Source organism: Balaenoptera musculus, chromosome 20 (assembly GCF_009873245.2).
Source record: "Balaenoptera musculus isolate JJ_BM4_2016_0621 chromosome 20, mBalMus1.pri.v3, whole genome shotgun sequence".
Taxonomy (NCBI): domain Eukaryota; kingdom Metazoa; phylum Chordata; class Mammalia; order Artiodactyla; family Balaenopteridae; genus Balaenoptera; species Balaenoptera musculus.
In genome coordinates, this window is record NC_045804.1 from 52,519,988 (window position 1) to 52,532,426 (window position 12,439).

The 12,439-nt window shown below is 48.2% G+C and overlaps 1 protein-coding gene across 2 annotated transcripts in view; it reads left to right on the forward strand.

The window, feature by feature from the left end:
* USP43 (ubiquitin specific peptidase 43) overlaps positions 1 to 12,439 on the forward strand; it is a 61,865-nt gene that overhangs the window by 13,631 nt on the left and 35,795 nt on the right. For both annotated transcript variants that reach the window (XM_036835441.1, XM_036835442.1), the window contains exon 3: positions 6,185 to 6,288. In XM_036835441.1, coding sequence (XP_036691336.1) covers positions 6,185 to 6,288 — 104 coding nt within the window. The remainder of the gene's footprint in view (positions 1 to 6,184; positions 6,289 to 12,439) is intronic.

Genomic DNA, 12,439 nt, shown 5'->3' on the forward strand with positions numbered 1-12,439 from the left:
AATGTAGAAGCTAAGAGCTTGACAGAGCTGCAGAAAGAGTACTCATGTCTGAGACAGCAGGTTGCCAGGTGCATGGAACAGGGAAGATAATGATTGTACAGTATTCTGTACTCCTCAGAGCACATCTTGGAGTGTTATACACAGTATGAGTAGCTACTATCATTTGCGGGGTGTTGTTAGAGTTATTATCCCCATTTTATATATGGGTAAACCAAGAATCAGAGAGGCTGTGTAACCTTCCTGAAGCAGCACAGCTTAAGAAGAGGTAGAGTCAGGATTCAAATCCAAGGGAGGTCTGGCTTGAAAGCCTGTTTTCTTATCTTAAAAAGAACTATCCCAGGACTTCCCTAGTAGTCCAATGGTTAAGACTTCACCTTCCACTGCAAGGGGCACAGGTTCGATCCCTGGTTGGGGAACTAAGATCCTGCATGCCAAAAAGATAGAAAAATAAAAAGAACCACTCCATTCACCCCCAAAACACACAAACGAAACAAAGCAAAAACTTCACCAAACAGAACCTGGGAGGACCAGACATTTAAAGGTTATGGTGGTTTCTCTGGGTTGTGGGATTGTGGTTGATTTTTCTTATATGTACAATGATTTTCTGTTTATCTAATTCAGACCCTTTTAGTTGCAACTTGGTTGGTCCAACTTAAGGAGAGGGCTTTTATTGGCTTTTAGAACTTGTGAGTCCAAGGGTTGATCCAGCTTCAGGTAGGGCTGGATCCAAGGTCTCCTTATCTCTTGTCTTTCTCTTCATTCTCAGACTGACTCTGCCCATCTAGTGGCAGGAGGGGCCCCTGCAATGCTCATAGAGCCTTTTTCACTTGGGATTCCAGAAAAAGCCCAGGCAAGAGTCCGATTGTCTTAGCGTGGCTCACATGTCCATTCCTGGGCAGGTGGCCAGCAGGATGGAATATTCTGATTGGGCACATGGGTCCCATGCCTGTGGGGTGAACTCCACCCAAATCACATGGGTAAGGAAGGTTTCTGTAGAGCTGGGGCACGTTGGAAAGGAATGCTGAGATGACAAACGTGTCACTACACTGTATTCCATAATCTTAGCATGAACACATTTTGAAATCAGAATGATGTATTAAAAAGAGAGAGATACTGTTTATTGAAGTGTGTTACGTGCCAGGCATTTCATATGATGCTTTTCATGACTTATTTCACTGACGCATAGGAGACACTCAATAAACCCCTGAATGGTTGAATAAATTAAGTAGTTATCATGCTTTAATATTTGATAACTCATAATAAGGATAATAATAAGTAACTCATAATAAGGTTAATTCATATATTACAGTTAATGGAAATTTAGGTTAAGTTGTCCAAGGTCATTCAACTTCTACCTGTGGAAAGAGAATCAAACCTGAGTCTGTCTATTTCAAAGCCAGTGTGCTGGATCCCTTTCCTTATCCTGAGTTTCTTGTGCTTTCTGTTTCCCACCAGAGGGAGGGAGGAGACCCGGGTGCCTCTTTCTTCTGGCTGCATCTAGAAAAGGCTTCTTGGGAGTTTCCTGGTGGCCTGGTGGTTAGCATTCCGCGCTTTCACTGCCATGGCCTGGGTTCAATCCCTGGTCAGGGAACTGAGATCCCGTAAGCCATGTGGCACGGCCAAAAAAAAAAAAAAAAGCTTTTTGTCCCATTTTCCACTCCCTGGCTGTGCCAGGCAGTGCTCCTGGAAAGTAGGAGGGATAAACAGCCTTCCCAATTACCTTTCAGTCTTCCTCTTTTGTGCCTTTGTGGTAGGAAAAGGCTTTGGACTTAAGGATGAGGAAGAGCACAGAGAGGTTAAGTAACTTGCCCTAAGTCACACAGCAAGTCAGTGGGAGAGCCAGGATCCAAATCTAGAAAATTCAACTCTAGAACAGGGCTTCTTAGCCTCAGCACGTTTGACACTGGGGCTGGGTAATTCTTTGCTGGGAGGGGGGTTGTCCTGTGCGTTGTAGCATTTGTAGCGCCCCTCTACCTACCAGATGCCAGTGGTACCCCTAAGTGTGATTGATAACCAAAAATGTCTCCAGACATGGCCAAATGTCCCCTGGTGGGGGGAGGGAAAAGCGTTTCCCCATTGAGAACCTCTGCTCTGGAGCCTTTGCTCCCAACCACAGTTCACCACCCCCAAAGCTTTCTTTAAGATGCCTTTGAGTTTATTTAAGCCAATAATCCATAACAACTTCAAAACCCACATAAAAGCAGCCCTAACTGGTCTTCCAATTTCCAGTGTGCCCCGCTACTGTATGTATATGTTCTCCACGCTACAGCCAGAGGGATCTTTTCAGAAAGGAAATAAGATCACGTCACTCTCCTGCTTAAATTCCCCTGGTGGCTTCCTGTTGCACTTACAACAGAATCCGGACTCCTACACGGCTGACGGGGCCCTACCTGACTGGCCCACCAATCACTCCACCTGGTTTCAGGCCCCTCTGCCCCTTGCTCATCGTTCTCAGCCACTCTGGCTGCTTTCTGTTCCTTTAATGGCTAAGGGTGTCAGGAGGGCACCACAACCCAGCAAGACCAGGGGTGGTTGTTGGTCAGAGAGAGGAGCTTGCCCCACTCTTCATTTGATCTGATTGAAACCAGAAAAGGTCTTTTTCTCTGTCTGGGGTCAAAACCTCTCCTGAAATTCACTCTTAGAAAATCAGGCTGCCTGCGGAGGCCTGGCTGTGAACGCTTGAAGGTAAAAGAGCAGAGCTATTGGACTATTTGGCACAAACTTCATTTTCTGTTTCCAAGAAGGAAAGGGACTGTCCCCTGTGTAACTCTGAACAATTTTTCTTTCTAGGGTTATTTCTGTTTCAAAATATATGAAAGCCATGTAGTTCGATTTATTTGAAACTAGAATAGAAAACATAAGGACCACTTTCTTCTCTGTTAATGCAACGATAAATGTTTTTGTCTGGTGAATAGGGCATCTTTTTTTTTTTTTTTTATGAAACTCTCTAGGAGTTAAGCCAGTATTTTATTTATTTTTTTATTTTTGGCTGTGTTGGGTCTTCGTTTCTGTGCGAGGGCTTTCTCTAGTTGCGGCAAGCGGGGCCAGTCTTCATCGCGGTGTGCGGGCCTTTCACCGTCGCGGCCTCTCTTGTTGCGGAGCACAGGCTCCAGACGTGCAGGCTCAGTAGTTGTGGCTCACGGACCCAGTTGCTCCGCGGTATATGGGATCCTCCCAGACCAGGGCGCGAACCTGCGTCCCCTGCATTGGCAGGCAGACTCTCAACCACTGCGCCACCAGGGAAGCCCCTAGGGCATCTTTTTACTATCCTGTAGACACTGTGACACTAGCAACCTTTTGGGTAGTTTATCTTATAGAAAATGCCACTCTTGCAGAATTAAGAAAGGGATGGGGCTGGGGAGAGGACCAGGAAGCTAACATTTATTAAGCACCTACTATGTGCCAGGCCGGATACCCACATCTTTTTTGGTTTAAATGACGGCTCCATGAGGTGGATGTAATACTCCTATTCCATTTAGATGTGGAATGAGGCTCAGGGAGGGTTTTAGGGTCACTTGGTTAGCAGGGTAGCGCCAGCTGGGTCTCACCTGATAGACCATGCTTTGTGAGTGACCCTCTGCTGCCTCTTACCCCAGCCTTGTTTGGGATTTTCACTTTCCATACCCATCCTTGGATGGTCCCATCCACAGCCTCTCTCAACACGTGCTGCCTTATCATCTGGATGCAGAAGCAGCTCCGAGGAACAGCAGCCAAACAGATGACTCAAATAAGAAGGGGATTAGTTGGAAGGCCAAGGGGGAGTGTGCAGAATCGAAAGGAAGGCTGAAGACCAGGCTTGGAACCATCAAGAACCAGACAGCCCTGGGGTGAGGGTGTCTCAGTGGCAGGAGCGGCTCAATCCTCCAGCCTGGACACTTCTGCTAGAGTCGCTGTTTGCAGCCTTTGGGTCACTCTGCCCATGATTGACACACAGGGCAGGAACATTTCATCCGTCTAGCTTGGGTCATGTGCCTGCCTGTCTCTTGGTAAGGGAGGACAGGACCCCCGAGGAAAGAGCCTTCCCCACCTCCCCATGGACTGAGGCTACTCCCAAAGAAGAAGGGTCAATCCTGAGCAGACCCAGATGCCAGTGTCCGCTCTGTATCCAAGTTCTCTCTCTCCTCCGAGCCCTTCATTTACCTGCTGTAGGTGTCTCTGCCTCGAACTTGGCTTGCCCGCCCCTCCTCCCCTGACCCACTTCTCCTTTTGCCTTTCCCTCTTTTGTTAATGGAAAGTGGTTCTCCAGGCATCAGACTGGAAGCTTGGAGCTGGCCCTGTGTATCCCTCCCTCTGTCTCCGTGTCCTTTCCCATCAGGTGCTCAGTTATGAGCTGTGCACACAGGGTGTCTTGATTGAGTTCCTCCCTCCTTTTTATTTTCATGGCTCCTACTGTAGTTCACCCTGTTGGCACCCGGACTCTTGAGCCTCATAATTTCTGTCCTAACTCCAGACGCCCCCTCCTTCATCGTGCGCATGCCTGTCAGGTTATAGCGTGTCTCTGTGCATGTAGCCACCGCTTAGGTTCAAAACCCATTCGATACTCCCCATCATGTAACAACAGCAAACACTTATACAGTGCTTGCTGTGTACCAGGCACTATTCTAAGTGTTTTATATATATTAACTCTTTTAATCTCAAAATATCTCTAGCACGTTGGTACTATCGTTCATTACTATCGTTCATTACCCCTTTATTAAATTGGAAAACCATGGAACAAAGAGCTTAAGTAATTGATTTAGCTGCATCAGAGGTTGAGAAACTCTGTCAGCTAAGTGCCAGTGCAGGGATTTGAACCCCAGCAGTCTGACTCCAGAGTCTAACCCTTAACCCTGGTACTATGCTGTTTACTGAACCAGGAATCTTCTTTAGGACATTTAAGGCCCCATCCAACATGGTACCAGACTCCCTCTCTAGCTCTGTTTTCTACTCCCCTTTGTACATCCTGTATTCTGGTCAAATTGGGCTTAATGAAATAGTGGGACTGATTGTTCTTAGTATTTGTCACTCTTATTTGTACCAAAATTTTATTATGAAAAATTTCAAACATGGAAAAGTTGAATTCCTTATACAGCGAATATCTCCTACCCACCACCTAGATTCTATCATTTACATTTTACTAAAATTGCTTTATCATGTATTTATCTACCTATCCATCCGTCTGTCCACTCATCACTCCATCTTTTTCTCATCTTTTTTTTTTTGGATGCATTTTAAATTAAATTTCAGACATCAGTACATTTCTCCCCAAACACTTCCCCTGTGGTCCTTCCTCCTGGCTCTTTGAGGATGCCGGGCTTAAAGATGGGAGTGATGTGGCCGTAAACCATGGAATTCCCACAGCTACCAGAAGGTGGAGGAGGCAAGGAACGTATTTTCCCCCAGAACCTCCAGAGGGAGTGCAGCCTTGCTGACACCTTGGTTTCGGCTCCGTGATGCTGATTTTGGATGTCCAGTCTCGAGACCTGTGAGGGGACACATTTCTGTTGTTTCAAGCCACTAGTTTGTGGTCGTTTGTTACAGCAGCAACAGGACACTTATACGTAAGGGAATGTAGAGAAGGATACGATAGGACAGATTGTGGAGGGAGGAGCCTCATGCATTCATTATTCTAAGGTGCACACCTGGTCTGTCTGAGAAAGACAATGCTCGTGTGGAGACCGGCTCCCTGGAAAATGTGGACAGACACAGCTTAGCAGGTGGAAGATGGGCAGATTTGGTGTGGATGTGTTTGAAGTGATGGCGGCTCACCCAAGTGAAATGTACAGGAGGCATCTAGACACAGGGGGCCTAGAAGGATGGAGGTAAAGAATGGGGTAGTCAATCCAGAGGTAATGGTTGGGGCTGGGTGAGCATGTGTGAGTGTTCGCCAAGGTTCATGCTCTTTCAGCACACACACGCACACACGCACACACACACTCTCTCTCCCACTGTCTCTGTCTCCTCTGTCTCTGTCTCTGTCTCCTCTGTCTCTGTCTCTGTCTCTGTCTCTCTTGGAACTGGGGAGGTCCAGGGATTGAAGGAGAGGCGGATTACGGTAAGTCAACATGGAAGGTCCTGGCTCTGCAGGTCTAGGTCCACAGAATGGTGCTGAGGACCCAGGAGGAGGTGTAGCTTGGCGGGTCTGAACGCAGCGGAGTGATGAGAGGCACATCTGATCTTGCTTCCTCTCCTCATTTCTTTGCAGCTTCAGCCTGAAGCCGGGAAGACCTCCGAGAACCTCCTGTCACCACCAGCTCAGCTTCCTCTAGGCCAAAGCTTTGTGCAAAGCCACTTTCAAGCACAGTACAGGTAAGAATGGGGTATGTTTAGAATCTGTCCTTAAGGGCTCAGCAAACTCCTTTGCTGGTAACTAACCTCCCTTTGCCAGGTTTACCCCGAGATTACAAAACAACAGAAACCATAAACACCCTTCTCTCTCCCATTATAAATCTCAATTAACCACTAACTTCTATTGTCTCTGACCCTCAGTATTTCAGTTTTTTGTGGTTTTTATTTTATTTTTGGCTGCGTTGGGTCTTTGTTGCCGCACGCCGGCTTTCTCTAGTTGTGGTGAGCGGGGGCAACTCTTTGCTGCGGTGCGTGGGCTTCTCATTGTGGCGGCTTCTCTTGTTGCGGAGCACAGGCTCTAGGCGCATGGGCTTCAGTAGTTGTGGCACGTGGGCTCAGTAGTTGTGGCTCGCAGGCTCTAGCGCGCAGGCTCAGTAGTTGTGGCGCGTGGGCTTAGCTGCTCCGCGGCATGTGGGATATTCCCGGACCGTGGCTCGAACCCGTGTCCCCTGCATTGGCAGGCCGATTCTTAACCACTGCACCACCAGAGAAGCCCCCTCAGTATTTCTTTTCTTTCTTGCTGTCTCCTGGGCCTTCCATCCCCCCCCTTGAAGGAGGGGTGATGCAAGCGTGGTTCTCCAGAGTATGAATGTGGAGGCCAGGATCTCCCCAGCAGGCCATCATTGAGAAGTGGATGAGATCTTTCTGGTTTGTTCTTTATTGCCAGAGAGCCGAGTTTCACACATTATTTCGAGTTCAAGATTTCCCAGCATAATGGAGGATATAAAAGATATATAATTATATAGACTCTGACTTCAGAAAGTATATGTTCTCTTTGGGCTTTTATATATGACAGTTCAGAGATTCACATAAGGCAGAATATTTTCAAGAATGACAATGTTGTAGTGAAAGCACTAACCCCTGGAGCTTCTTGGAGGAGGTATGCCTTTCCACGGGCTCTGCAGGATGAATAGGGTTGAAAGGGTGGGAACATATTCAATAAGAGTGACACCCGCTTCGAGGTGGGAATGAGCACAGTGATGAAGATTGAGGGGAAGCCACTGGTTACATATATGTTCACCCAGATATTTTGTGATTTAACTTACAAGAGCCCAAGGAGATGAGGTACAATCTGGGGTCGGGCATTTCACGAGGACACATAGTAAATGGCAGAACCAGGATTCGACCTTGATAAATCTCTGAAGCACGAGTCCTATTTCTGCTTCTCTGTACTTCTTCCTCTTGGGTGGCTTTTCCATCTGACCTTGTTCTTTCCCTGTGAGGTTCTGCTGTTACTTCATGCACAAAAGCTTTGCCTTCCTGTTCTCCATTATGGATACCAGAACATTTTTTTGCATTTTTCTTTTGGGTGTTGCATTAAATCACTTTCAAAGGTGGGCTTTTCTCTGAGTCTGCTGGATGCTCTTCTCTTTCCTTTGCCCTGTTGTCTTTTTCATAAGCCTCCTGTTGGTTTTTTATCTCTTATTTACTTCAAACAAAGTAACGATTATTCAGCCTTCTAGAATTCACTTACATCCATTTACTTCCATACTTTTGGGAGATTTGTATTCTTTGTATTTAGAAAGGAGAAGATGACTTAAAATTGCCCAGAAACTGTGCTAATTTAGGATTTAGGTTATATTCATTGACCGTCCATAATATAATTTGGATGTGATCACTGTCTTTGAGGTGATTATTTATTTAGGAAGAGCAAGTAGTTTCGGAAACACTTTGGAAGAATGCCAAAGCTGCTTTCCCACTGGAACAGAAAATGCATAGCACTTGAGAAGTTCCCTCACCCTGCCCCACTGGGGAGAAGGACCTCAAACGACCTTGCATGGCAGCCACAATGACCCTGGGGCACCCCCTCCTGCCCTTGCTTGCTTACCACACTGGGTGATTCACATCTCTTCTACATGAGCCCCGGTCTCATTGTTGTCCGTGAAGAAATGCCCACTGATTTCCTAAGAGAAGTGGTGATGCACTATGAGATTTACATGGAGGAAACCTAGATTTCATGTCTACTAACTAACCTTTTAGCCATGAAAGCTGCTTGCAGGGCATCTGTCTTATCTCCAGGTACTCAAAGCAGAGGCTGCTTGAAAGCAAAATAAGGAGGCAGAGGAAAAGAAGAATAGAGGAGGAGAGAAGAAAATCTAGAAGGAGGGAGGGGGAGGCATAAGGCAAGGGCGTGTTAGAGCTTGGGGAAGGGTCACCGTGATTGCCTTCAGGTGCCCCTCCTCTGTGTCCCCGTACCATAGATCTGCCTCCCTTCTCTACTCACTCATTCTCCCTACCTTCTTCCCTTCTTGTCCACACATCCTCTTTTCCTTCTTTTTTTTTTTTTAATTTTATTTATTTATGGCTGTGTTGGGTCTTCGTTTCCGTGCGAGGGCTTTCTCTAGTTGCGACGAGCGGGGGCCACTCTTCATCGCGGTGCGCGGGCCTCTCACTATCGCGGCCTCTCTTGTTGCGGAGCACAGGCTCCAGAGGCGCAGGCTCAGTAATTGTGGCTCACGGGCCTAGTTGCTCCGCAGCATGTGGGATCCTTCCAGACCAGGGCTCGAACCCGTGTCCCCTGAATTGGCAGGCAGGTTCTCAACCACTGCGCCACCAGGGAACCCCCTTTTTTCCTTCTTGCACATCCTTAAGCATCTGATATTGCGCTTGGTCCAGTGGCTACAACGAAGAGTGTAACTCCTTGCCCACAAGAGAGAAATACTAACCAAACAGATCCCTTTATTCTCTGGTTATTTAATCCATGCCTACTACGTGCCAGGTCCTCTTCTAGGCACTGGGAATTGAGCTGTGAAAGGAGTCAGCCTCTGTTCTCAAGGAGCTCACATTCTCCTGGGGGAGGTGTTAGATAATAACACACATAATACACGCGCAACAAACAATTTGCGATGATGATGAGTGTCATCTGGGAGGCGGGGTAGGCAGCTAACCTTAGATAAGGTGTTCAGGCCAGGCTTCTTTGCAGAGGGGACATTGGAGCTGAGAACTGAGTGACAAAGAGCCAGCCGTTGAAATACTTGGGGACAGGGTATTCCAGGCAGGAAAAGCAGCAAAGGGTCTGGGGTGGGAATGATCCAGGCAAGTTCAAGGAACAGAGGGCCACCAAGTAGTGAGGGGTGGGAGGTGAGGCTGGACAGATGGGCGCGCACCTGGCAGTGTGGGTTGTAGCCTACGGGGCAGAGGAAACCACTGCAAAGTTTAAGGCAGGGTGTGGTCTAATTTTCCATCTCAGCAATTGGCTGGTGGGGACTTCCCTGGCAGTCCAGTGGTTAAGACTCCGCACTTCCACTGTAGGTGGCACAGGGACAATCCCTGGTCGGGGATCTGATCCCACATGCCCTGCGGTGTGGCCAAAACAAAAAAGAAGAAAAAAGAAAGAAACTGGCTGGTTGTTTTGGTGATGGAGGGAGGCAGGACTGGGAGCTGGAACAGCCGCTGATGTGCTCTCCTCTCAGTGGGAGAATGGTGGTGGCTGGACCACGAGGTGGTGATGGAGATGGAGGCAAGTGGGCTGGTGGGGAACAGAGTCAACAGGACTTGCCAGCAGGTTTAAGGGTGAGGGTCGGAGGGACCAAGGAAACAATGAGCATCTACGGTGACTCCTGGGTTTTTTTTGTTTTTTTTTTTTAATTTATTTATTTATGGCTGTGTTGGGTCTTCGTTTCTGTGCGAGGGCTTTCTCTAGTTGCGGTGAGCGGGGGCCACTCTTCATCGCAGTGCGCGGGCCTCTCACTATCGCGGCCTCTCCCGTTGTGGAGCACAGGCTCCAGACGCGCAGGCTCAGCAATTGTGGCTCACGGGCCTAGTTGCTCCGCGGCATGTGGGATCTTCCCAGACCAGGGCTCGAACCCGTGTCCCCTGCATTGGCAGGCAGATTCTCAACCACTGCGCCACCAGGGAAGCCCTAACTCCTGGGTTTTTACATAGTTGTATAACTGGCATGTGCTTTGAAGGAAAAATGGAGGGAGCTTTGAAGTGCATGTTATGGATGTGAAAGAGGAAAAAAACTGTTTCCCTTTGCGTTACTCTTGACTACTTCCACACTCACAATCCTTCTGACCCCAGATGTGTGGGTGTTTTTCCCACACCAAGCAATTCTGCGATTCTCTCTGGACGCCAACTGAGTGTCCTACAATGTAACTCAATTCTGGCACTACCTACTTAGAGCGGGCACGGACCCCGCAGGGTAAGGGCTCAGTCCCACCGGACTGCCTCCCCACCGGACACCAATTGCAAGTCCCGGGTCCTCACCTGTGCTGCTGACCGACTGGCTATATATTGGAGGTTTCCACGGCCCCCTCCTCAGGTTCAATGATTTCCTAGAGTGGCTCACAGAACTCAGGAAAACCGTTTACTTACCAGATTACCAGTTGATTTGGAAAGGCTATAACTCAGGAACAGCCAGATGGGAGATTCATAGAGCAAGGTGCTGGGGGAAGGGCGAGGTTCCACACCCCTCCCTGGGTGCACCACCCTCCCAGCACCTCCCCACGGTCACCAACCTGGAAGCTCTCCCAGCCGCTTCTGCTGGGGTTTTTATGGAAGCAACATTATGTAGGCATGATTGATCCAATTATTGGCCATACGTGGTTAACTCAACCTCTGACCCCCTTCTTTTTTTCCCAGGAGGTAGGGGTGGAGCCCAAAGTCCTAGCCCTCTAATCCCATGCTTGGTCCCTCTGGCAACCAGCCCCCCTCCTGTGGTTTTCTCTGGGGGCTTTCCAGATATCACCTCATTAGCATAAACTCAGGTGTGGTGGGATGGGGTTTGTTATGAATAGCAAAGATGCTCCTTTTACCTTCATTCTTGCTCTTATCACTTAGGAAATTCCAAAAGCTGTAGGAGCTTTGTGCCTGGAACAACTGTTGGAGACCAAATATGTATTTCTTATTATAAATCACAGTATCATAAGGCGTAAGGTGAGTCAGGGGAGGATTCGTGAAGAAGAGACATTTGAGCTGATCTGAGACTGAGGACCGCAAGGACCCTTTGTCGATTACTATAGAATGATGAGTAAGAAGCAAGATATTCATGCTGGAAAAAAAGACTGGTGACAGCTAAAAATAGCTGCTTTCTGCCTGCTGGTCCAGAGTTAAGAAAAAATATAGTTAGAGACGTCCATCTAGGCTAGGACTTTTGAGGTCTGAAAAGTGATTTTCTGTAGCTGTCGGTGGGCACCACCCAGCTCCACACTGGGGCCCCTGAGGGTGGTACTTGCTGTTCTGGACCCTCTTCAGCCTCTTTTCCTGGGGGGAGGTTGCCTGGGATGGAGGGCCGCCCTGGCATCGGCCTTTATGTAATTGAAAGCTGGAAATGTTATTATGGGTTAATTCAGAGATCCCTGTTCACTGAGATTCTCCCTCCGTCTCCCTTGTCCTCCTTTTTAGGGGGCTGAGTTTTTGCCTTTGGCTGGAGGAGAGAAGGAAGAATAGTACTGGGGTGCTGGAGGTTCTAAACTAGAGGTTCTAAACTAGAGGACAAATAATTCGTTATTCTGTATGATTATTACCACAGCCTGAAAACATCTGCAAGTTTAATAGCCAAGGATTGTTGCAACGTTGGAGTTTGGGCTAGAGGTGGGATTGTGTGTTTGTGTGTGTGTGTGTGTGTGTGTGTGTGTGTGTGTGTTCGTCTCTTCACAGCATTCATAGCTTTTATTCACAGAAAGCCTAATCTGGTCCCCGTTACCAGCAGCATTCCCTTTTAGGCAGAGTATGTTTTGGAAGGCTTCCTCAGAACAGATCTTGGAGAGGTGACTTTTTTTTTTTTTTTAATATATTTATTTATTTATTTTTGGCTGTGTTGGGTCTTCGTTTCTGTGCGAGGGCTTTCTCTAGTTGTGGCGAGCGGGGGCCACTCCTCATCGCGGTGTGCGGGCCTCACCATCGCGGCCTCTCTTGTTGCGGAGCACAGGCTCCAGACGCTCAGGCTCAGTAGTTGTGGCTCACGGGCCCAGTTGCTCCGCGGCATGTGGGATCTTCCCAGACCAGGGCTCGAACCCGTGTCCCCTGCATTAGCAGGCGGATTCTCAACCATTGCACCACCAGGGAAGCCCGGAGAGGTGACATTTTGCTTGTGCGTCATCATAATTACCTTGCCGGCTTGGACATCCGTCTCGCCAGCCAGCAAGCAGGTGAAGCTGGCCAGGTTGGA